At 38.2% G+C, this 27,659-nt stretch overlaps 1 protein-coding gene across 1 annotated transcript in view; it reads right to left on the bottom strand.

Annotated features, from left to right (window-relative positions):
- VAPA (VAMP associated protein A) overlaps positions 1-27,171 on the bottom strand; it is a 32,744-nt gene extending 5,573 nt beyond the window's left edge. Inside the window, exons 1-4 of the mRNA XM_068932165.1 lie at positions 26,796-27,171; positions 10,192-10,344; positions 4,736-4,839; positions 2,548-2,628 (exon numbers count right to left, since the gene is read on the bottom strand). Coding sequence (XP_068788266.1) covers positions 2,548-2,628; positions 4,736-4,839; positions 10,192-10,344; positions 26,796-26,871 — 414 coding nt within the window. The 5' untranslated portion in view covers positions 26,872-27,171. The remainder of the gene's footprint in view (positions 1-2,547; positions 2,629-4,735; positions 4,840-10,191; positions 10,345-26,795) is intronic.
- Positions 27,172-27,659: the final 488 nt, after the last annotated feature.

Below are 27,659 nucleotides of genomic sequence, written 5' to 3' on the forward strand. Positions count from 1 at the left end.
ACAAAACAACTAAATAAAGATTCTGATTTGCAAGATTTTCATCAGTTCCTATGCAAACAACGGTGGTTTGGTCTACTGCCTCCGCTTCCATTTTACATCTTCCACAATACCACCACAGACAGCCTAAGAGCCAAATCCTGCTACATTACACAGGTACTCCTAATGGGATTAAAAATAAATAAATGAATACTTACTCATGAATAAGTAGAGCACAATTTGTTTCTTTTTTGCTGGTTCACTAGCTAAACAGTACTCCTTTAGTAGTACTGAAACCTCACAACATTCTTAAGAGTCATCTCCCTGGGACAAACCTGCTTCTTCTGGTGTCTGACCTCACTGACTGGTTCCTTCATGTCAATCTTCTGGCTAGGATTGGGAGGCATCTGAAGAAGGTTATTGCTGACTGGAGTGAAATACATGCGTCCTGGTGTAGGTATATCCTGAGGTGGCAGGTGAGCCTTACTCTCAGGACCTGTCTGATTTCTTTTTGCAAGGGAGTGACTAAATCAACTAAAGGGTTAGGTTCTGCAACCACATGCTGCTACTTCGAAAAATGTAAATATTATGGACAGGCAATAATATGAAGGTATCACATTCAAGGAAAGTACAAAAGGTGTTAGTTTTGTACAAAGCATTACATTTTGCTGATGACATTTTAGTGTAAAATTAAAAATAAGTACAACTTTTCTAATATCTAGGATGTAATTTAATAACATGATAATAAACATAGAAGAAAGCCAACTCAGTACCTTCATAATAAATGTTTAGCTATTATAGTTTTAGAATTTAACGCAAATATAGGCAGCTGACAGCTGAATAAGAGCCTGCATCTCTTAAGTTAACATTTATAAAAAAATTACATCATACTGACCGACATCTGGTCTGAAAAATATCCTCACATTACACTCAAAGGTATATTAAATAAGAATAGTTACAAAGGCAACCACTGACCACCTAGCAGCCTTCATTCAGATCCTTTATGCATGCAAATTATGATACTTTCTTTACATGGATGGATTCTTGCTACTTCCCCCAATACACCCTACAGATTATTTTACAAACTGGATAGTGTTAAAAAAGACAAGTCCAGGCCATGGAGTGAATAAGGCTGTTCACAGATATCCTGCTTCAGCACTTTAATTCACAATGCTAAAAGCAGCAGAAAAAGAAACGCAAAAAAATCAGAGTTTACAGTATTTACGCTATAAATCAAAAATTTAGGGTTATCAGGGTAACAAAATGTTAATGCATAAAAAGTTGTCACATTCTTCAAAACTTGTAGGTAACTGACAGTTAACTATTATTCCAACTATCAGGCAACACAAAATAGACTTCTTCAGTCTCACCATGAATTTATCATCTCTACACAATTAGAATAGATTGTATATGAAGTGAGCAGCATGAGGGAAACAGTGGGAATTTTTTTTTTTTGTCTGATTACCCATCCTTTCCACTACTTTAAAGATGCATTTAGGACTCCCAGAGCATATACACAGACCTACCCCTAATCAGTACTTCCTTTTCTAATTCAGCTGAATTAGAAACAGAATGTTTAAAATTAAAAGCATTTAATACTTCAAAAAGCAAAGAAAGTAATTCAGCTGTCACTGTATACAGTACCATGCTGTGCTGAAGATTCTGTTTTGTTTTTAATTGGCAGCAATAAAATGCTTAAAACAAATATTCTCAAGAGAAGCTACAATGGGAATTACATATAACCTGTAAAGGCAACACTATAACCTCTTTGCACTGCAATGTGTAACTGTGTCTACAGAATGTCAGTATTCATACTAAAATTTAATACAGCTCACTCCACACGTCACTATGCATATTTACATCAGTATAATTTGGAGTCCAGTTTCTCTCCAGAATTGTTGAACTGCTATTAGAGGTAGTAAATAAAAACTGTATAACAACAGGATTTTTGTCAAATGTTAAAGATGGCCTTCTATTTTAAGATTCATCTCATTAACTGATTAGGATGTGATTCCTTAGACACCATGACTAGGACTCAACTTACTGAACTTCAGCTTTCTAGACGACCCATTTCTAAAGCTGGTTTTCTAGCCTCTCTTTATTAGTCAACGTAGAAAGAAAAGAAAAACAAACCTGGAGATACCAATTTTATTTGCCATATCCTAGAGGCAGGGCCATCAGTTGACTACAGAGAGACAGATGCCTAAATTCTAACATTTCTAACATCAGCTAGCTAAAAATATATGGCACTGATACCATAAAGCAAGTTATGATAAATCGTTATCATTGTCAACACTGTGTGAATTCACAACGTATCAAAGGGCTGCAGCCATCAAACAATGAATGCTGGTGAGCGGTGAGAAGATCAGGCCTCAGTGAAATTCGGAGAAAAAAATAATCACGGAGAAGTTGCATATTGCACATCCCTCCTGTCTGTTCAATTCAGTACAAATACCTACAATCCATTTAACTCTCAATTTAAGTATCTTTCCAAAAAAAAAATCAGGACAAATTTCTGTGATATCCTAACAACCAGTGCATCAAATAGTTTCTTACTCTTTTCTTACTTACCAGTTTATCATTTTCGTTGGGCATTTCAAACACACATCTCAACTTGGAGTCCATTAACTCATCAGGTTTTGCCTCTTTCCACTAAGACAACAGTTTATATGGTTACTTAACATGTCAGAGTTATGCAAACATTGAACAGTTCTTGAACTTGCTCTTCAAATCCCCCTCATATATAGCTGAATCCTGTCCTTACCCTAGCTGCAATTTTCAAACTAGCTTTTAAACAATTCTTCTATTGTCCATTTTTCACTATTACATAAATAACAAAAGCTGTTAAAACCTAAGCCTGGAAATGAAAATGTATAAACTGAATGCAAGGATAGATCCAGACTAGATTGAGAGGGATAGCAGGGGACAGGGAGGGACAACACAGTGGTTTTCTGAATGCACAAACAGGAAAAAAGTGACGTTTGAGTTGGTCTACAAACAAAGTTACAGCCTATCATTCCTTGGTAGATGTACTCCTTATGTCCTACTTTGGAAGCATCAATGTTAAACAATGGATTGAAAGACATATTTCAGTGGTCCATATTTATTTCCAGAATAAACGTTTTTCAATTATTCGTATTTTAGATTTTTTAATCACTTCTTCCTCCTTTTACTCTATTAGATTATTATTTGTAACTACCATAAAATACTGTAAAATTACATTATGATTTGGGCCTACAAAATACTTCAAAGCAGTTTACAAAACAAAAAAAATTAAATTCTAATAATTATCAATATATTTAACTAACTGTAAAACAGGCCTGAATGTCTCTGCCCAACTGACAACTAACTTTTCATTCATGTGATTGCCTTAAGTCTTTAGAGTGAGGGATTGACCTGAGGTCTGCAGCAATTTTGTTTTCCAGTAATAGGTCCTCTGAAGTTACCTTAAGAGTGGCACGTCTTGCAGAATGAAAGACCCAAGATTTCCATAAAACCTTTGTAATTTTTGTTATGTTTTTTCAGTGGCATTAGTTGGATAGTAATTTATAACTACAATAACTGATTTTCTGCAAGATTTGTCTTTCAGTATTCTATACTTTAATATACTGAGAAAGCAAGTTATTTTAAAGCTATTTCTAAAGTGGATTTTTATATTCTTACCATATAGTTACACTTCACTTAACCACACATAACCTAGAGCTATCAGACTGTGATAAGTAAACTAGACCAACAAGGAAGAAAAGCTTTTGAAACACGTGGTTAAAAAACCTAACAAAATCCAAAAGGTTTTCCACTATTTCCAGTGGAGAGAGTCCGTGAAGAGAGACGCCACGAGCGGTCTTTACCTTCGTGTAAGGGGACACAGCCTAAGCCTGCCCAGATCTAACGGACTTCAGTGTGTTGTAAAAGACTGCTCTATCCTTTGTTTCATCCCCCCTCCTCTACCTTGAGCTACTAAAGCGAACACTGAACATACCTGTGGAAAGACAGGCAGTCCTTAAAACACTCTATAGAGACAGTAGCCCGGGCATCATTCCCCTAAACCTTAACATGCATGATTATGAGAGCCCATGTACACCCTGCTAAATTCTGACAATTGAAGGCTTCCCACTGCTGCCAGCTTGGGAGATCAGCAACAGGTGTCCTGACTTCTGAACAAACAAGCACAATCTATCCTACTAAGTTCCTAAATCTCCTCTTTCTGGATCTTCATCAGCCCAATTTGCCCAAGAACTGAATCAATAACATGTTCTATTAAACAGAAAGTAAATCAGCTGTGCAGGCTTTAACTGCTTGACTATCTTGTAGAGGGACATTTGAGGGCCTTAGCCTCTCAAACATCTGAATTCCTCAGAAACCCATTCAACATTTCAGACAAACACTTCTTACACCAAACGCACTCATTTCATATAGCTTACTTCAGGCTCGCGGTTTGTACGTACTCTGCATTCCTTCGCTCTCAACCTGTTTATCCTCTTCCTATTAGCTGCATATAAGATACAACAGGCCCATCGTTTTACCACTAACCTAATCTTACCTAAGATTCACTATTTTCTTTCCGTTCACTAGGCAAGTTCCAAGCACTGAGGTTGTATTTAATATTCAAAACCCTGAATCACTTACGGAAGTCATATTTGTTCAGAGAAAATCCAATTTTTTCCTCCAAAAATGAATTACAAATAAGTGATTCATTTAAACTAAAACTTAAGTCTTAGAGAAAAAGCTACAGCAGTCATTCTACCTCATTTTTACTTACCACTGCCTCCATATCTGAAATATTTGGTGGTGCATAGATTGTCTGTACCATGAACTTGTGTTTACTCTTCTCATTTGGGTCATAGTCAAAAGGCTGTAGCATTACTGTTCAAAAGAAAAATAAAGTGTAAGATTATGTGGTTCTTCAGCTAATCACTGTAGTAAGCACTTTAGGTTTACTTTTTACTAAATAGACACTGAAAGGTAAAATGTAAAGGCAGTTCTGGAAATAGAGCAGAAATACACTGTAGCAATAGCTGGTGACAGGAAACAAATCTTACAACTGTTAAAAATTCTGGTTTTTAACAGTGTTGGGTAGTTTGGAAGATTATTTTTGCAATTACCATAGTTAAAATATATTTAACATACAAGTAAGGATAAAAAAAGATTCTGCAAGACAGATGGGCAAAAAAATAAGCAAACATCCTAAGACTTCTCTGTGCAATAGATACGTTTTGAGGTTACTCGAATGGAAAGATAAAAGATTTATAGTACATATTACGACAGCTCCTCAGGGAAAAAAAGAGGGCCTACATTAGGCCCCAAGTAGTAGGGCAAGTTTGACCGATTTTTAAAGACATATTAATCTAAGTCGGGATGTAAACTACTGAAATACTTAATTTAAACCACAATTATTATAAGACGTCATTATACAGTAAAGAGCTGCCTAGGAGCTTTAATGGAGCATCTTTGCACTACCTTCAAATTCAGCTTTTTTTTTTTTTTTCTTTTTAAAAAGATTTATAGTGCTTAGCTATGGAGTAACTACACAATGCACTTTATTCAGGTTTTAACACATTCTTAACTTTAAGTACAGTCTGACAGTTAATATTTGTCCAAAAGTACTCCAAAATCTAGGCAGACTACTAAATGCTACAGCGCGTTTTGGGCCTCCAGCGCATTCTACTGGGGGAGAAGGAGAGGGAAGGGATTCAAGATCAAGTTCTTTGTAAAGGTGATTTTAAGTGATATATTAAAATAAAGCTCATAATACCCTCTCCTGGTGTTTAATTTTATATATTTTTGTCTGTTTACTTTCAGACTTCTACACACTCTAATGTAGGTTTAAAAAAAAAAAAAAAACCACTCCCGAATGAAACTGCACGTTTTGACACATGACCGTTTGCTCTACAAGTACCAGAGGTACCATAGGCGAACAGTTGGGGGTTCTGTAGGAGTAAAACACTTCTTGAATGATAGCATTTTTACCGTACTTCCAGCTTTCCCAAGCTAACAGTTCTGTTGGGTAAAGAACAGAAATTTATATTGCTGAAGCTATTACTCTGAAGTGTACACAAACTCGGTTAAAAGCAAAAAAAACAACCCACATCAACAACACTATTTGCCATCTCCATTATTTCTACAGCATTATGAATATTGCACATTATTTTTAAATGAAAGCTTTAAATACAGAAATACAGTACCTTCTTTCATGTTGTACAATGCCATCCAGGAGCAGACTGTATGTTTTTATACTGCATAGAGTTGCCCAGGTCTCCCTGGCATCACTATTTTTTAGGGGTGGGAGGGGAGAGGGGGGTAGCTCACAAGGACTGAAATAACATGACATGCATAATACAGATCAGGAGAATCTTTTTTTTTTTTTTTTTTTTTTTTAAACAGGATATAGTCACATATTCTGGGGCACAGTATAAGCGTTTGCAGAAATAGCTGAATACATGAAGTTTGTTAGGATAGTGTTGGAGGACTGCTGAAGAGAGGGATGCACAGCTAATACAAGCTACCTCTTGTCCTTGCTGTCTGTCTGGAGGAGATCTTGAAACAAACTATCACATTAACCCCTTGTTCGCATTTCCCTTCTGAAAATATTCGCTGACTCACTCCAGACAGGAGCCCAGGACCACACAAATTTAAATTTAAAGTGTTTTTCTGTGTGTATACGTATACAACTTGGACTCCTAGAGGATGAGGACTCAGAGTAAACAGTAGAGCTAAGTTATTTGACAAGGTAAATACACTTGTCTTCCACCGAGAGTGAATTTCAGTTTAGCATATCCTTATACAAAATAAAATAGAAGTTTAAGTCATTTCAGGTAAAAATTAAAAAACTAAGAATCACATTTATGGAGTCTTATCAACAGGTATCTCTACACTTCTCTATTTTACAGCAATGAAAAAGCTAATGCAGAAATACTGATTTAGCTAGGAAAACACACTGCACGCTCTGAACAAGGTCATCATATAGCCTAAACCAGCTTGCTCTGTGAACTTCAGTACTGCTGCACATTTTTCATCAATTAGATTCTATTTTCCACAAATCTGAACCTTCATTGTGTACTTCAACATTTTTGTTTTCACTAACAGAGAAAATTCTTCCTGGTAAGAATAAACTACAGTCTATGAAATACAGTCTATAAAATACAAGATACAGTACCAAAATGACTTAATGGCCTCTCCAAACTCACTAGTACCTATGAAGTTATTCCTCAATTTGATTGTATTTACTTATATAACTTAAACCTGAGATATTAAGTTGCATGTTGCAAGTGGTTGCTACTGCATGATTATCTGATCTTTTTCTTAAATGTTGCATATAGCATAATCAAAGGAAAAGTAAAAAATGGCAAGAAGATGTATTTCACAAATGAAGCACATGCAGCACTTGACGTGCTTTCAAACAATATATTTGGAAAGGTTTAATGCTAGGTTTCTTTAATCCTTGATCTCGTTGCCCACATCATAACTGAGCGAACCACAGGCTTCTTCTAAGGGTGCAGGCTATAGAACAAGTCTTAGAGGTAAACTGCTGTGAACATATTATTGAATAGCATGCAGTATTTCAGTTTTACTGAGCCAAGGAAACTGATGGAATAACCTTAACGGTGGCAAAGTCAGGTTTCCATCATCTGAGAACTTCTTCCTACACTGGCAGAATCCTTGGGTAAATAAATAACTTTATGTTCTTTGACCACTTGCTCTCAGATGAAAATCTGACTGGATTGAACAGCTGCACAGGTAAAGACAATCCATAGATTCAGAGAGCTCTTCAAGCTCTGCTAGGTTTTAAAGAATCATGGAAAAGCACATCAATATATGAGGCCAGAATTTTCAACAAGTGTTCCTGAGGTGTCTGAATAGTGCTCAGATCACTTCTAAGGGAACCTAGAAGGGAACCAGGCTTCCAAGGGAAGCCTTGTTAACAGGCTTAAGTTTTCAAAGCAGGAGGACTTTAGTTCCACAAAATAAATTTTAAAGGGGTCTGAAAACCAAACTTAATTGTGAAGGACAAACAGTAACATGCTATACTCGGAAAAGAAAAATCAACAATAAGCAATTACTATACATGATACAATAACAAATAGTTAATTTAGATCATCAAACTAAAGGGCAAGCTATGCAAATCAACAGTAAAGAAAAATGGCTATAAAAAATTAGTATTTCTGGAAAACATACAAACGTGGTTGAAAAAGGTTACCAACTTATTCAAAGTTGCACGACAGACAATATACCCACGGACTTCCCTTAAAATGAGTACTAAGTCCTACATCTGAAAATTAATTTAAGAACTAGCTTGACTCTGAATCAGTATGATACATTATACAGGCTGAAGACAGCTAACAAACACCTCAATATTTAGTTTTGAATATGGAGTTTCAGTCAGTGGTATGTTATAGTGATTCTTCTCTATACAACTATGCGAGAGAAATCTATTTATAATGATATGAAAGATAATGAGGCAGCACTGAAAACATTCATTTGAGAGACTGATGAGATAAAGTGGGTCACTAGAAAAATTCTCTGCACACTTGACTTATCAAACGACCCAATTAAAAAAATAAAAAATTAAGACCATACTTCAGGGAAGAGAACTTAACTCTGAAAAGCATCTTGGGCTTGCTGCAGCTAAACAACTGTACATAAGCTTCTGGTAAGACAGAAAAAGGAACACCCAAGATTTACAGCTATGCAAACTGGAGACTCAACCAACAGGTTAGTTTCCCTTTACTGGGGAACCTGAAGTTCAAATATTGTTTACAACTCAAGTTATTTACTGCTTGTAAAAGAACATTTAAAAAGGGAAATATTCAAAGAATTGCAAACATGCTTCACAACAGGCAAAGGGAATACTTCAATCTATTCAATTCACTGAAGAGAAAGTCTAGTGATATCTATCATGATCTGTATACGACTAGCCCTGCGGAAAGTTACTCTAACATTTTAATCAATCATAACCCAAATTATAATCATTAACTCAAAATTTTCCTGAGCTACTCCTTGCAACTTTTGGATATATCATCTGAAACTACTTCCCCCAACTTCTTTTCAGCTGAAGTATATGAAACTGAAAAGTTCTCAGGATTGCTCAGTGCTTCCTTTTTGCTTCGTTACAGTTCTGCAGCGGTTCTACGAGAACCTTAACTACACTACCATCAGCTATAGATGTTACAGGTATGAGCTTCTAGATCTCCTCCAGCCTCTAAAACCGCAACTTAACAACAGTTGATTTCCATCTCTCCAAGTTGGGAAATATGATGGGTCCACAGGAAAGTAGAACTCTCTCTCCTCTTGCAGTCCTTCATTTGAGAATGTCCGTATTCAGGAAATTTCTGCATCACAATGATCAGGAGAATGACCCACCAAAAGCATTTACCAAGCCAAAAACTGATACCTACTCTTTCCCCATGTCTTTGAGAATGTCCACTTGCCTGATTCTTAACATCTAGTCCTTCTCACAGTCCAGTACAAGCTTAAACCATTTTATGTCCAGCTAGTAAAATTCCGCTGACTGTCAAAATAATGTAAGCCAAACCTACATGGAATTTCATGGAAAAAAAAGATTGTATCCTCTGGCCTCAGGGCTCATTCTCTGCTGTATATTAAACTTTTTTTCTTTTCACAAAAATGGATTAAGAAGTGTTTCTATAGTGAAACGTAGTAGATTTTTTTAAACTACAGCTCCACCTAAATAACAAAAACTCTCTTTCCTTAAGTGTCATTTAACGGTTACCACTTAACACATACCAACATAAGTGGATAAATTAAAGCGATAAGGTCCAAAAAACAGGCACCAATACTGTGGTCAAAACAACCACCCTATCATTCTGAACGTATTTTTTAAATGCCATAAACTGCCAAACGTTAAACTCCAAACACATCGGAGCGGCCAAGCAGTGTCCCACTTCAAGATATAAGCATGAATATAGTAGACTGAAGCAAAGGTACTGTTAATGCCACTGCCCATCTCCAACTTCCTTTCTGCTTTACACATTGAGAACTGCAGGTAAATGTGATAGTAAATATCTCTGTATAGAAGATTTCCATACATTACTGCAGCACTACCAAAAGTTGACAGTTGCACTAATGAAGAGGAAGAGTTTTATTTTTAAGAATCTTTTTAAAAAGCTGATGTACTCCCAACAGCCTGTAAGATCACTGTTAGAGAACTTCACAAAAGGTCTAAAAACACATAACTTACAACTGAGTATATACGGATACCTGAAACAATTACAGACAATCCTGGATCAATAATTCCACTGTTCGGCCTCACGCAGTATCGACGAGGTGCTGTGGTCTTCACTTTGAAGCATACTTTTCTATCTGATGGATTTCGTAGTTTAAGATTTGTGGTTACTACATCTGTGAAGGGACCTGAAAAAAGGGTGTTTTTTTAAAAAAAAAAAAAAAAAAAGCATGTTTTTCAGAAAAAAGACCTTTGTACAGTACCAATCACTCTTAAAATATAATATGATTACAACAACCTTCTAAAAGCAGAAAGTTAAATCATAAATCTGTTAACTTATGCTGTTACATGCAAAGCATGCTCTACCACTTTAGTTATGCTAAAATACATTACAGCAATGAACAAATATAACTCTTAAATAGCATGAAAGCTGGTGCAGAAAGTTCACATATATATTTTCACACAGACTTGATTATGCTTATTTTCCCAAAGCTTTCTTAATATTCTAAGTAACTAGATGGTAATGATCATATGCCAAAGTAAATTTTGGTGTATCTTTGTTTAGAAATGGAAGCAAAATACAGTTTGGAACTCTCTCAAATATTAAAAAAACAAAAACAAAAAAACAAAAAAAAAAAACAAAAAACGAACTGTTATACTGAGATATACTATCTGCTCTTGAAACTTCAATTTCTGCTGCGCTACTGAGCGGCTACAGCCTTAACTGAAAGAGACACCAATCTCATATTTTAAGCTCAAAAATAGGCTTATACAATGTTTATATATAAACTCTAAATGAGCCACAGAAAATAAATTTTCACTGCTGTATTTACCTATTTTCAATGCAGCGTATTCTCTAAACCGTGTTTTTTTGAAACCATCAAGATATGAATGGCCTCTAAGGCTAAATCAGGCAACAGAGGCAAAGTCAGCTGCACAAGCTCCTCTTCCAGCATAGATCATCTTCACGTGATGCCATAAAGCAACAGCTTGACAAGGAATAAACGTTCATAGTGTTCTGAACTGCGTTCATCTCCCTTACGCTTACGACATCTGAAAGCAAGACTGTGCAGGTACTGAAAGAATATAACTTCGGGACTGGATTTTTATATAAACATGAAATTTTTTCAGTACTATTTAATGTGTACATTAAGAACGCTCTTTAATGTTATTTAAAAATTATACATCAAATTACTACAAAATACATTTCATAGTTATTGAAAACATGACAACCACTTACTCATTTAAAAACATACACATACATACACGCACACACACAGCAAACCTTTAGATTAAATAGGATGAAAAATATGTAAGACATGAACAAGTGGCAAGGTAAACTAAGCTACTAATTGCATGAGATAAGGGAAGTCAATTCTCCTCTGGGTACATTATTTCACAACAGATGTCTCTGGACTACTCCGAAGCAAATGATACTGACCACTACCAAACATGACCAGAGGGCTTACTATCCACTATTAGCTAGAAACTTTCTTCCTATAACCCTACATTCCCTCAGTCCAAATCCTCGATTCTGAAAGAATGCTAACCACAGTCTTGACATAGAAATGATGAGATACAAGTCAATAATGAACTAAATTACTAAAAGTGGAATTATCGAAAACCAGAACATAATGATTTAGATGGAGACACACATGAATCAAGTTTACATTTAGTAAGGGGGGAGAGGGGTTGTGTGTTTTTTGTTTGTTTGTCTGTTTGTTTTGAGAAAATAGTAACCGCTATTCTAAAAAACCTGAAAACTTTGCTTCTAATCTGGTTTTATATGGTAGAGGAAGATCATCGCCGTCTTAATCCAAGCCAAGATGAGGTGGTCCCCTGCCAGGAATCTTTACAAAAACTGCTTCAAAGTTTCCTGCCACTTGTCTCCCAATAGCTCATGCTGTATTCAGTCACATTGGCTTACAGAGTTTGATCCAGAAATAACGCCCATCTCCCATACCACAAACAGAACAAATATCAAATATCTGAAAACTCTTCTAAATCCAAGACTGCCAGTATACTCAGAAAGGTCCAAACCTTTATTTTTTGAGCTATACAAACATTTTCTGAGGAAGTTATTCTGGGAATTTTACCTACAGCCATCTAGGAATTGCCCTTGCAATGCCCAGCTGCATACCATACTTTGGATTTGGCTTTCAAAGCCTCTTCTTTTGCAACTCTAAACAACCTGAGGTTAAAAGTAAGAACAGAGAGCTCTAACTGCTTCTTAGTCTTCATGAATACTATTGCCAAGGAAATTCTGCTTAAACAAAAAAAAAAAGAAGGCCCAGTTCAGAGGTTCATTCTGAAAGGCACTGTCATCATCAAAAGGAGCTACATCATTCCCAAACAGGCCTATCTCAAGACATGGAAGCAGCAAATTTCTGAAGTGACGATTTTTTTTTTTTTTAAATTACAGTGGTTTTTTTTAAAGACATGAAAGGTCCCTTCATGCCTTCCTTCTCAAAGTTTGCACAATAACAGTAAGACGTGATTCAAAATACTCCTCAAATTATTCTGATATTTCCCCTTTGAGTTCTAACATCACGTATGAAAGAAATCCTGCTTTTGTTCCCCAGATACAAATGTGTTGAACACAACACATTTCCTGGATGCTCTCCCTCCCCTCCAAAAAAAGCCTTTAGCTTTAGTAACATTTTTTAGCATTAGACATTTCTCCAAAAGCAGATTGAAATCTTTTTCAAGGACTACAGCACCCTTTTAACAATTCTACCTTTCACCTGCTTTCCAAGAGCCTCAAAGGAAAAAAACTATATAAAACCTCCCAAGACTCACAACCATTACATTTAATAAATAGCTGCTAACAAACTGCTGCACAGAGAGAAACAAAAGGAAAAAAAGACTAGGTACCACTTTCTTGCAGACCCCAGCTACTTTGGTAATTCAATGGCATACTGACAGACAGCACTGACCTGGCCACGGACAGGCAGGAATAAGACCTTTCTGACACAAGGGCAGTAAATCAAAAAGTATCTGCTAGCATTCAGAGAAGCAGCACGGTCTAAATTACATGACATATCCCACAGGGGAAAAAAGAACAAAACAAAAAAATATGAAGCAGCAAACGGAATACTGGAGTTCCCACTCACACAAACATACATACCACTACCCCTGTGCAAGCGGGGAAATAAAAGACGACCTGGAACTCACAGGCTGAGTGCAAAAGCATAAATTATATGATTCCATGAGGAAAAAAAAAGAAAAAGGGATCGGGAGGAGAGAAGGGATCGGGAGCAAGAAACATTTTAGGCCATGCTACCCAGTGACCACATCATTTAAACTACATATAGGCTCATTTCTCTCTGCACCCACCAAACAAAAATACCTCATCTACTATCCTTTGCCTAATACTCCCATTGTAGACTGTCTGATACTATCTTTTATTTTTCCAAACTAAAACTAGGAGCTCTTGGATCTGCAGCTAGGGTTTACAGAAGCTGTGGTAATTCAACTAATAAAATCCTCAAGCTATACTGATTTAACTGTGATGTACTCTGGGAGTCAAAGCTATTCTGAAGCGCATAGGGAGTTCAAAAACCTTTTTGGCAGTGCAGACTCTAGATACTAATTTCACCATCTTTCTAGAAAAAAAGCTGGAGGAAAACAAAAAAGAAAAAAAAGCTAGTCTATCACCACTGTTTTGAATGGGGTAGTGACTATCTAGGCCAAGATTTTTCCTATTTGACTTTTTTAAGAGCCTTAGAAAGGCATGAGAGACACCTGCCTAATCACACTCAGAAAAACTAGAGATCTCCAAAAATACCATGCAATAGATTTTTATTCCAACCCTTTTACACTGCAGCCAACACAAAAATTAATACAGGAGTTGCCTCTGGCAACTACACACCTTGGACTAGATCAAATAGTGGCCAGGAAGAAATGACACAGATTCTGCGGTTTCCACTGCTGAAGTGCTGTCTCAAGTTTGCCTGCTTGCCACAAGCTTGCCTGCTACGCTGCAATAAAGCCAAAATATTATCTACAACTGGACAGGCAGGAGCTGTACAGAAATATTTTTGACCTATAGTGTCATATTTTCTCTTCAAATTTAGGTCTCCTTCCAATCATGAGCTCTGAAAGTCTGCCTTCTGCCTCCTGGAACGGCCAAAACACAGGGTAAAAATGATGATGTGAATATGCCTATCTACAGTAATAAGGAAGAGCTTAAAGGAACCTTGGCATTCTGCAGCACCCACGGGAAAAGGCAGAGATGACTGCAGATATCTCCGCTTGCTGGTAGTACAGAGCAAACTAACAGAAACAATTTTTGAGAACAGGAAAGGTTTGCTTATCAGAAGCTCAATTCTTGGAAAGTTAGAAAAGACTACCATGATGTACACACAACACGTGTCACAGAACACCTCTATCTTTGTATAGAATTACATAAAATTTTCAACTAAAAGGCAACTTGTAGAATTGTACAAAACGGAGCATGCATTATTCAAAAATTCAGTAACGGTTTATGTGAAGCTTAGTTCATGCTTTAAGTTTACCATTCTCTTCAATTTAAGATATTGAACTGTAACTGTTCTAAAATCTGATACCTAAGCTGACTCTGCCAGAAGGCACTATACTTCATGCATGGAACCTAAGTCTAAGCTGTAAATTACCACAGTAAAATAATATATTCAGCTACATCTAAACACTATACAAGCACACATAAGGAAAAAAAAAAAAAAAGTACTTAAACTGGCAAAAAAGAATCTGAACGTCTTTAAAAAAAGGGTAAGTTACAGTGTTACCTTCAAAATTTTTCTGAATGATATGCTCTTTTTCCACTGCTGCTTTATCATCTTTGAAATTTTAGAAGCACTTAAAACATACTGAAAATATCACGGTATCTTTTCCAAAACAAACTCAGGCAGGCTATTTTTCTTTCAGTGTACAATAAATTCAGGCTGGCAGATAAAGAAAAATCATTTACCACACTTGAAAAGTCTGAGCCCTAATGAATGAGAAAGCAGTTAACTGCATGATATCAGTTAGATAAAACTAGCAAGACAAATTTTGAGAGGAACAGGAAAGTTCCAGGAAACTTTTACAGCACGCATGACACGAACATAGTTAAGATCTACATCAACTCATTCTACCACTATTAGAAGTAACAGGAGAATAAATAAAGAGTGTGTAACATAAAAACATTTATTACAACATATGAATGTAGACTATATGAGAACACTTTCCTTGCTCATCATTTGACAAAGCAGTTTACCGAACCATCTGTAAAGGATGTTCTCTAATGTCTGGGATGAACTTCAGAAGTAGAAGCACATCCAGCTATTTGCTTCCTTTAGGAGTCACATCAGAACAGCAACAACAACAAAAAAAAAAAGAGATGCATTCAAAGAATGGGCTGGACATATTAGAAAGCATATCTTTCCTGTAATGTTAGAAAGCATATCTTTCCTGTAATGTTTTGCTATTGTGTGCAATGCATGAGTAGATATAGACGACGCTATTAAGATTTCTTTTAAATAACTGGCTGAAATATCCACTATGATATACATAAGCAACTACCTTCAAAAATATATATGCTGATTGTGATACTCAGCGAAGTTGAAAAGAATGCAGTGACTTGGAGACAACAGTACTTTCTACAGGTTTCTTACAGTCAGAAACTCCAGCTTTCCTTCAGTGTAGGTAGAACGCTAATGTCCTGATTACCTTCATGTTTTCCCTCATATGAGTTTATGCAGTTACTCTAAAAGCACTTGGGAACATTGATTTTTCAGCTTATACTACTACAAAAGCAAATTTATATTAAAAAAAGTATAAGGAGAAGGAGAAAAATAAATTGCCAGTGTTAAGCTGAAACTTGCATTAGGCAAATGAACTTTGGTCTAAATGGAAAACTCTGAAGGCAATCTTCAAATATACCCAAACTCCTTCTAATTACTTCATGTACAATGTACTAATTTCTGATGTTCTTCTAAGGCAGAAGAAAACATAGGTAACATAGCTGACATAAAATAAACACGAGGAATGCTGTTTATTTCCTGCAACTACAGTTTTGAAAAATTAATACTCAGATCTTTGTGAAAACAAAAGGAAACCGTAACATCTGTTGCCAATGAACATCACGCATTTATCTTCCTCTTGAAATAACCAAAAAAAAAAAAAAGTCATTCAAATATCCTATAAACTCATGTGGAAGAAAATTTCTGACTCTAACAAATCACCTATTTTAAAGTTATTCATGGTCTATGATGCATAACAGCTTAGGCTTCATGAATTAATGCTTTAACATTATAGGTCTGAATCACCAGGAATAATCAGTAGATGAAGTTGCAAGACTAATAATATCTACAAATGATCGTGGCTCTCACACAGTCTTTTACTTTTTGTTCTGCCCTGGCAGTTGAGAAATTGCTATTAATTTTTTTCTGTATTCTGACACTTATGTCCAGATTGATTAAAATTTTTTTTTTTTTTTAGTAAGAGAGCTGACACACCTGAATGTCCACAACTCTGAAAGACTGATTCTAGGCTACCACTACTTATCATGAGTAACAGATTTTACCTGAGCTCCTCACAATGACATGTTGTCAGCATCCATGCTAACTGTGCATCTGTCAAAGATTTTTTCCTTAAGAAAAATGCTGAGAGCATGTCCATTTTTTAATCCTAAAAGAGCTTGTCTACCTCTGTCAAATGGACAAACAGCCCAAGAGCAACATACACACAGCTTAATAGAGGTGCTTGTACAGATGCTGACATGTACACTTTACTGGGAGCAGGGAGCAAGAGAAACGGGACTCAAAATCTTTCGCTTGCCTCTCAGCCATGGAAAAGACATGAATACCTGGCATTTCAAATCTGACAGAGCAAAGATTTTTTTCTTACCATTGCTTCCAAATTCACCTATTTGTTACTGATTTGTCGTTAGTGACCAAAAACCACAATGAAAATGCAACGAGCATCTATCTCAAGGGTTGATGACAGCCACAGATTGGGACCAAGAATTCTGGTAAAGAGAACATTTGCTAGCTAATAAATTGGATAAAAAGGTAATGTCTCACATTTGATGGTAAACATGGACAAAGGTTTCTTACGCCTCAGCAATAGTAACAAAAAAACACTATTAATGACATGGTATTACATGAAGTAACCTCAGCCAAAGTTATTAATGCTTGTATTTCGTTTCAGTTTTAAAATCTAACAGTCTAAATCAACTCCAGTTATGTGCCCATTATTTATTATTTTCTGTTGAAAGTTCCATCATCCCTTACTTAGAAGGGAATGTTTAAAGAAATGTCGGTACTAATTCCATACCTGCAATTTAGCTTTATTTGATTACAGTGGTATTCTTACCACATATATAGTATTCCACATCAAGAACACATTAAAATTGGTAGTTTATAATTCTACTAGGATAGCGTTAAGAACCTAATGATAATGTTACTCACTCCCAAAGCTCTCTCACCATTGAAATAACAAGAGCAGTAGAAATAGTTTACTACCACTAAATATTAATATTTAAAACAGCAAGCGATGCTCAAAGTTCTGAAACAGCTAGTAAAACACAGAAGCACTCTTTCAGTGCAGACAGACACAATACTAACAATTTAGCTCCATAAAGGCTGTGTTTATAAATAGGCAGGACAATTAACAAATTTGATAACTACAAAGAGCTTCTTAGTTTTGAAAGAATACCAGTAGATCTGAGCAACAGAACCAGGTAAATAGCTCCCCCCTCCTTTTTTTTTTTTTTTTTAAAACTTGTGATGTGTTTTAACCAGCTATAGCTTACGAAAGGTTTCAATGGTGCTAAAGTAACCAAGGTCTGCTAGTTAAAATGCTCAATATACAACAACTTAGAACATGTATGCATCCTCAAATATAAAATTTGCAATTAGATACATCTTTCTGATCTGAATTGTAACATACAAGACACTCTTCAAAGTACAAGTATTCTGACTCCTGCTATGTAATTAGCTCAGATGACAGCTGTAATGACTCATAGTATTCCAAGGAAACCAGACTTCCTACAGAGCACCTGACCAAAGGCAGTTATCTAACACTTTTTCCAAAACCTTGACATCAAGGAGGTCAGGCTCAAACATTAAACATAATGCAAAAATTCTCATGGCTATGGTCAGTTTCCTTGCAAGTAGCATCCCAGAAGCCTAACAAAGTAAGTTTTTTTTTTAATTCACATTTCTCCCAGTACGGGCAGGAAGTTGTTAACCTGTAAATCAGTTTAAGGTGCTTTGCTTTTAGATAGCGTCCAACCTGACCCTCTTGGTACAGATCAGAGACCAGGCTAAGTATCAGACGTTTACATTTTCTACAGGCAGGTCTAGCTAACACTGGACCAGCTCCCAAAGACATCAAAAGCTCACTTCAATTTCAGGGCAGAACCACAGATTCCAGTGACCTTTCATCCAAAAGCAAAAAGATCCTCTGGATCCACAGAGTAGCGGTCTCCAGTTCCCAAACTCCTGAAAGCCAAGTACAGCATACCCTATATACTCAGGAAAGCATTAAACATATGCTTTAAATAAAAGTTGCATTCAGTCGCTTTCTCCTTACTCTGACATAAACTCTATTCCCCCGTTATCTTCACATCACAATATGAAGCTAAGCTAGTGCAACCATTTTTTCCAGAACCTGATAGCTGAACTCTACAGAATTACTTGGAGTTCTAACTTGAGCTGTAACATGCAGGTGAAAGGATGTCTAGCAGTTACCCAAAATAAACTGCAACAATCTTTATTTTCATTACGTATATTAGATTTAGTGCCCATATTAAACTAACATCACACTCCCACAAATTGTAATTATTAAGTTGACATTACTCCTATGTATATGCATTACAATTTCATGAACGACCCCTCTTGCAAAAAAAAAAAAAAAAAAAAAATCCAAACCTCCTTGTATCAGTCAGGCTTTTCTAATGTCTTAGACTATATCATGAAATATCGGCTGCCAGCTTAAGAATATAATTAAGTATCACCATTGTCCTGGCTATCCTTTAGGAACATTAGAAGGTTTCTCCTAGGTCATGAGGTTACCAAGTCCACGTTAAACAGATCATTTTGTAAGATGGCATCTGATCAATTCAAAACTACTTGGGGTATTCTTGCCCACATAATTTAGTAGGTTGGCTCAGACTCATACGATTAAGATTTGAAATTCAAATAAAGTTTATTAAAAAAAAATCTATATATTCATAGCCACTTGATAATAAATCATTTTTGTACCAATCCTACACCCTTTAGCCTGCATAGCTTTTTGTCTTCCCTAGTGCTTACTTCTCCTAATATATTTATAAATAGCAATCAGATCCCATTTCAACCTTACTTTTGCGAAAGAGGCCTCACTTTTGCTAAGATAAACAGGCCAAGCTCTTCTACTTTGTGTTAGTAACTTTTTCCTTGCACTATTCCCATTTGTGTTCATCTTCTCTGACTAGGTGTCACCAGGCACAGGCAGATAAAGCTTCATCAATACCTTAGACCATGATGTTAATACTCCCCTTACTACAAAAGCAAGGTATCCTATCTGCCCCTTTTCATGATGCATCATGTTCACAATAGGCCTGTGATTTGGCACTATGTTCCAGTCTTACTTCTCCTTCATTACTTCCAACTAAAATGGGCTAACAACAAAATTTCTGTTATTAGTGCACATCAAATACATGATTTTTTTTTGCATTCATCATGTCTAACTTTGCATTACCAGCGAGTTCCACAAGCACAATCCCACCTGTACCAAGGTCAATAATGAAGATACTAAACCCAGTTCAAACCCAACTCCCAATCCTTTAGAAACTTGTTTATTAAGCTTCCAGCAGGCCAATACTTCCTTGCAGTCTATTTTATAACTTGTCCCTTCTCCTCCTTGCGTTTTTCCACTAAGCTCCTTTCATCTGCAACTTTAAATTATTTGATAGAGAGGTAACTGAGAAACTAATAACAATGACATCCAGTAAATCCAGTGGTAAGGTCAGATTTTGTTGGGCCAGTGCAGGGAGAAGGTAAAGAGCTCAAGAAAAGAGACAGAGATAAAGAAGTTAGACTGGCACATTCTACCCAGGGCGCTCAGGCTGCACTTTATTCCATGTTCCATTTACCTCCATGTCTTTAATTATTCTTTCCTCCAAGGCTTTGCATACTATCAAGGTCAGACCTTTTCAAGCCCCCAAATGTCAAATTAAAAATTACTCCAAGTGAGACACACTTACAGAAACATAGGAGGAAAGACCGGTGATGTGACTGTCTTTTTTAAATTCAGTCAAGCAACTGTTTTCCTTTTTCTTCCTTATATATGCTTAAAAAAAATAATTGCTCAGAGTCCTACACCAGGATAATCTCTTGCAAAAGAAACTTAACTCTCAAGATCTTGTTCATATAGAATGAAGTTAAAAATATTTAATTCACATAACTATGTACTTCTAAACCAATATTTTCAAATTGTAAGATGAAACGTGACATCTACATACTCAAATGATGTACGATGCAATTAAATAACAATATACAATTTAACAAAATACGAGAAGTCATGAGAAGATGAAGAGGTCAAGAGCATTAGAAATTTTATAACAGCTTAATACCTTAAGGAAAACAAACTTGCTAAATTCTAAATTGTGTTTCTACATTTCTGTTTTCAACAAGTATCACATCAGAAATTGCACTATTAAAACCATTTTCCTTTTCTTACACAAGACATTAGCATATATGCATTTATTTGGCTCACCTGACAAAAAAGCCTTCAATTTTGACAACCTTCACACTGGAAAATGTAGTACTTTCTCATTAGTTAGTAATTTTTATTTTTCCCCACTTTACACAAGTTCTCTGCAGCAGTCTTTTCCAACTTGAATGTGTGGCTTCTAAGCCGAGTGTGTTATAACCCTTTAATGACTGATGTTCACAAAGATCTGGTTATCCAACATCTCCCAAAGACTAAACTGGTCAGAAAATAAGAGAGATTCAAAAACCACATTCAAGGCAAACTAGGAACAATTTCTTATAGTAAAATGGACCATCAGTACACTAAATATTCAGACCTGTTATTCACATAACAGCTCTTCTTGTTCACGATAAGGTCCTATTTTTCAACTTGACTTTAAACAATGATATAGCACTCATAGACACAATTTATAATGATATATTATAGTGATTTCAAACACTTGCTTAGGCTATCAACAAGCACAATGAGTAGGCATTTTGCAGTAACTATGTGTAAAAGTGAAGCTTTTATACTAATGACCAGAAGCACAAGATGATGAGGTCTGGAGAGTGTTTCTCCATTTACTGAAGGTGTAATATTAAGTAAAACTGAGTCCCATTAATTGCAGGGAAAGGATAAAACATCTAGATCTTTACTGCTGTATTCTTCTACGCTTACAGTAAAATCATCCATAATGGAATCTTAAAAAAGAAAAAAAAAAAAAAGACAAACTAGATTTGCCAAAATATAATCTAACACCTATAATACACCTGGCTTGACAAATCAACACCACCTTTTATTAATCAGTTTTAAATGCAGTCTAACTACAGGCATAAGAATTACCACATCACCTCATGAGCAACTAGGTTAAAAAACGAATAAAATAAATAAACCTCTTCCATTCTGTCTCTCAACACATTCACACCAATCAGCCTCAAGTTTCACTAATACCCATCATAAAAATTAAAAAATATATATTAACAAATATTGCATGTGAGTGAGGAATCGACAGATAGGAATATAGGAAGACAAAGTCATTCCAGTAATCCTTTTCCAATTTTAAAATAAAATAAATCAAAGACTACTTGTTGAATGTTGGAATTCAACTCAATATGGGATGTTCAATTTTTCTTATTATATAATATTCACACTTAGCCAGAAGAAATATTAAATGAAAAGGAATCATTTCAAAGTGTGAAAAAGTCACAACTGTGCTAGTAATCATTTACAACCATTTTTTCCCCCTATGCAGTCTCACTGTTTAGTTTCAAAAATGTGATTTTGATTTCCTGATATCTTTATTCAGGAACATTTTCTACCCAACTGAGAAAACTGGAATGCCTCAAATTTACTGGTACTCTGAGCAGAGTGAGAATAGGGTGTAAAATTTGACCTAATCAAGACACACTCAAATAAGATAGTCACATCACATTTAAGGAGTTCAAACCCTGCCTACACTAAAGGATATCCTGGGACAATTTTGGCAACGAATCTTGGGGGCAGGGGATGGACTTAACAGTCAGCTATTTTTACCTTTCAATTCCACCTTCTCAATTTGCAGTAACACATAGCCTGTGTGCCAAGAGCAGTGCAGTGATTATAAAATAATCTACACCAATATTTTTGTATTTTTTAAAAGGTGATGGACACCTGCACTTCAGAATAAGCTGTAATATTACAGTGAAGCACTTTCTACTTTACCTGAAAATAGTCACTTGAACATATGTCAGCTGACAGGAGATGATTTTATACACTAACAACCCTAGTTTATGAATCAGATTAATAATCAGAAATTAAGTATTATCAGTCATACTGATCATTTCCAGTAACTCAAATCATCAAAGGGAAAATTTATTGGACACAGACATGCTCAGAAGTTGATTTTAGGCTGCCTATTTGCTGACTTATTTCTAGCCTCAATGCGATAAAAATAAAAAATGAAAGAGTGCGGCTCACTATTTTGAGACCTTTACAAAAGGCAATTGTAGCTGGATTTCACACACTTGTAAGCAAGAACTTCAGCACAGGACATCAATTTAGAATATTCAGAAGTTTCAATAATATCTGGCACTATTCCTTGTCAGATACCTCTGAATCACTTGAAATAAATGCTGAACACTCTCTACTAACCTCCCAAGGCTCATCAAATCAGTTAGCATTGATTTTCAATTAGGTGTTGCAAAAGCATGTCTTATAACTGCTACAAGATTTGGAGAAGCTTTTTTTAAAAGGACAATCAACCAAGTCCAACTTAAACACAAGCTATTTACAATTTAAAATTGGCTTCTTTGGTTTAACAAAGACCAGTCGAGATTCCACAACAATGCCGGAAAGCTTTGTACTGAAAATTTCAAGTGCTCTTACTTATCTATATAAGTGTTTAAAAAAAAAAAATTTTTTTAATTTATTTACCAGGAACCAATGGCCAATTACAGTAATCCTCACTCAACAAGAGGTACAGAAAATGACTATATGCATGAGTCACATGAAAAGACCCTAATACTAGAGGCCAATAATGTTCCACTTTCCAAATCAGTTGCTTTTGAGTATCTCATTTTCAATTCTTCCTATCCAACCCTAAACAAACCCAAACAATTACAGATTTGAAAAGCTAAACAAAATGCATTAGACTAAAATGCAGAAGAAAATTAACCTAAACAAGTTAATATGGCTCAAGACCTGGATACAAGAACCGTGGGTCAAATTCTCAGTGCTTTTCAGTGAGACTCTGAAAGTGATATTCTGTATTCTATCCACTGCCTCTTTTTCATCACTTTTAAGTATAATTATTTCCCTTGCAACGTGTGCACAACATTCTGAAACGCACTCATTTGTTACGTGGTTTTCTTTAGATATTCCTGATGGTTCCACAATCCAAAGAAACCTACCTATTACAGAAAGAGAGGGAAATAATCATGCTCCCAACAAAACGCTATTAATGACTGAAATGTCTAGGAATGCAAAATACTACAAAGACAGGATTCTAATATTGCAGTCACAGACAGAAATAGGTAATGTGTTAACCACCATGAGACAGCTTTTTAGACCTCCCTCAGAATTGAGTAGAATAAAATTCAGCATAAATGCTTTATTTTGGCTGATGAGAAACTTAAGAAAAATCAAGAACAGATTCATCAGGCAATGATGAATTTTAGATCTTGTCAAAAGCTGCTTGAGATAAGTCCTACTTACTTTTTCATCTAAACCATTGTTTGCATAAGAGCACATTAACAATTTCATTGTTCTCCTAAATGTCAGCAAATCCAAGTACAACTAGAGTACAGAGTACGAGTGACTCTCTGAGGTAAGAAAATCAACAAAACTATGTTGTTCTATTCAGAGGTTTAGACTTAAATCTGATCTGTTACACACGCATCATCACTATCAGGTCAGTAACAGCCATGGACAATTGTTGCAATAAAAAGAACCTTGAACAATCAGCTACACTGAAAAAAAAAATACTTTTTTTTTTTTTTTTAAACAAAGGCGCATGATTTTCTACACATAATTACACTTATTCTGAGGCCTACTCTCTCTTACTAACCAATCTGGTTTTTAAAAGACAATTCTCAGAATTTCCTTCTGCCACTACTATACTATTTAATGCAATACTTTAGAACTGAATTATTGTTTGTGGTACATAAACTTTTTTAAACAGCTCAGAAAAATAAGCAGTTAGAAAATATTTACTGAGAGAGCATTTGATGTGCTGCTTTTCCTACAGTGTATTGAAATACTACAGTCTCATTATGCTTCAGGTTTTGTTTTTCCTTAGTCTGCTCTACACAAGTTTTCGTCATACATGCATTAGCCCAAAACCAAAGTTCATGCCTAAAGATTACCTATTTCATACCGTAAACACACACCCCAATAAAGACTACTGATTGGCAGTCGCTTCACACAGACCTTCTAATCTAATATTTATTTGGTATTCCTTATATCCACAGTTTGTTTGTATCACACAAATACAACTTACAGAGTTTCTTCAAGCTGGAAGTGTTTGCAAGCTGCAAATTAGACATGGCAACTTTTTTTTTTTTTTTAATATACATAAATTTTCCTCCAACTTACTCTGACAAGAAGAGCACAGTGTCTTGAAATTTCAAGTGCAGGCAAACATGGTAGCATTTTAATAACACAAAATACAAGTGAAAAAACTAAGTTTCCACTATGGTTTTGGCTCTGTGAATGTGCAATTTAAAAACTGAAACTGTCAAAATAGGAAGATGTGGGATCCAACAGATTTTGGGTTAATTGATCTGATGGATCAATAAAACAATTACAATTTGTTATAAATCTCTATGATAAACCAGACTTAAGCTTTATTTATGAAAGCCAGGCCAATCAAAGGTATTTTGGGGGGAATACAATGTTTCACTGTAAAACAAATATTTATTTGCTCTACTCGGCCATTAAAAAAAAAATTTACAACATCATAAAGTCTGCTTTATCCCCCTAAGACAATATAAAAATGAGCTTACTGAAAATAGAAAAATTTACAGGATTAGACAAGTGCATATGCTGACGCTGCTTACAAAACTTAAAATCAGCAACATTAATTTTTTTTAACATGATCAATGTTATTTAAACTTATATTTTGAAACTGAAAAGTTCATGGAGATTTTTCTCAATACTCATCATGGGTACTAAAAAGAAATTCACTGAATACTGAAAACTGTTTATTATACCATGCTTTTTTAGACCCCTACTTATCAAGTATCCCTCTTAGCTTTGGAAAGAGCTTATCTTTTCACAATCATCTAATTTGTGATTTATTAGGAGGGAAAAAAACCCAAATGCTAAAGCACTGACTGGAGCCTATTCCGACAGATGCATCTCATGCCACTCATAGTCATGTGGTTGGCATGAAATACCTGAAATACAGAAACTTCTGAAATGCACACGTTCCTTTCTCTCATTCCCAAGGAGCGAACTGCCTTTTTACATAAGTCCAAGTATTAACTGACAACCTGCCTGAAACATGACACCCAGGGGAAAACGGGGGCGGGGGGGACAGAGGAAGAGGGTGTCATTCGCCAAGCCAGTGGGTCAGATTCCCTCAGGGAGAGGGCGCGGGTGACCTGCTCACACATCCGATGAGTGATGGTGCAAAATAACACCACAGATATCAGCACCGGTTAACAGCTAGACTCAAGAGGCGTGCCCACACCGTGGGCCAGAGCGCGGGAGAGGGAAAAGGCCAGATGCGAAGGTAACCGAGTCCTCCTCCTCGGCTCCCCTCGCCGCTCGCTCGCACCACGGCAAGGCACCCGCTCCTGGGTCTCCCCTACCTGCTACAGATAGAGGGAGACCTTACGGAGCGGCTCGGGAAAGGATCCGCAACCACTCAGACCCCTGCGGCCGCAGAAGTGACAGGAGCGCGATTCCCCCTTGCCAGGGAGGAGGCCGGACCCCAGCCCCTCCCCGGCCGCAGCCGGCCCCGTCGCTAAAGGGCCGGGCCGGGCCGGGCCGTGGCGCGGCTCCGCCCGCCTCCCCAGCGGAGCCGTGACACGGCAGGGCCGGTGCCCGCGTCTGGGGCACAAGCGGGGACAGGAAGGCGGCACCGTGCTGGGGCGGGGAAGAAGGCAGCCTCCGCGGCCCCGACGCAGCCCCCACCCCCGCCCGCGGGAAGCGGGCGGCCGAGCAGCGGGCGCCGTGTCCGGCGGGGGCCGGGCCGCGGCGCTGCCGGGGCCGAGGACACGCTCGAGTCCCCGCCGGATCCCAAGATGGCGGCGGCGAAGCCCGTTCACCGGCTCGGCGGCGCCCCCTCCACCCTCACGGCGGCCCCGGGCAGGCGGCGCCCCGGCCCCGCCGCCCCAGCCGAGCTCAGATGCCTCGAAGCGGCCCAGCGCCGAGGCGCAGCCCGGCCGTCCGGCCGCCGCAGCGCCGCTCCCCCCCGCCCTGCCGGCCGGCCGGCCTGCCCAGCCCGGTTCCCCCTCACCTTTGAATTTGAGGTCGGTGGGCGGATCGAGCACCAGGATCTGCTCGTGTTTAGCCAGAGCCCCGGCGGCCGCCATCTCGCTCACTCGCTACCGCGGGAGGAGGAGTGGGGGGGGGGGGAGGGAGGGAGGGAGGGAGGAGGAGGAGCGGGAGTGGGAGGCGGGGAGGCCGGGCGGCGGCGGTGGCGCCGCTCCCTCGCAGCGGGCAGGCGGACGGCGGCTCCGCGCTGGTGCCGGGTCGCGGGCCGAGGGGCGGCCGCCGTGCCGCGTCGCGTCGCGTCGCGTCGCGCCCCCTCCGCGCGCTGCTGCCCCACACCCGCTCCCGGCTCCTCCGCGCCGCCTCCCCGCTCGCACTGCCTCAACAGCCCGGCGACGCGCGCGCGCACGGCCGGCAACGCCAGCCTCTCCGCAGGCACGAGGGCGGCGGCGCGGCGGAGGCGGCGGCGGGCCCCTTGCGCGCATGCGCACGCCTCACTTCCCCCCCCCCCCCCGCCGCCAGTTGACAGCTAGACCCAGCGAGATGCCGCCGCTCGGCGAATCACGCGCCGCGGTGCCCCCTCCCGGCCCCGCCCCTCCCAACTGCCCCTGCGCTAGAGCTGCAGGGGGCGCGCGAGCGGCGGGGGTGGGGGGTAGGGGGAACGGAAAGGAGCAACGGCCCCCTCCTCCTTCGGGAGGACGAGGCGGGAGCAATGCGCATGCGCGGGAAAGATACTGGGCCGCGCTCCTGGCTCGACGCTTTGGGCGGCTTAAAACTCGGCTGGAGGGACTACGGCTCCCGGCATGCAGCGCGGCGGCCGGGCGGAAGCGTTGCGTGCTGGGAGTTGTGGTCCTTGCGCTCTCCCCGCCCCGGGTGGCCGCCGGCCGGT

The sequence above is a fragment of the Struthio camelus genome, chromosome 2 (assembly GCF_040807025.1).
Source record: "Struthio camelus isolate bStrCam1 chromosome 2, bStrCam1.hap1, whole genome shotgun sequence".
Lineage (NCBI taxonomy): Eukaryota > Metazoa > Chordata > Aves > Struthioniformes > Struthionidae > Struthio > Struthio camelus.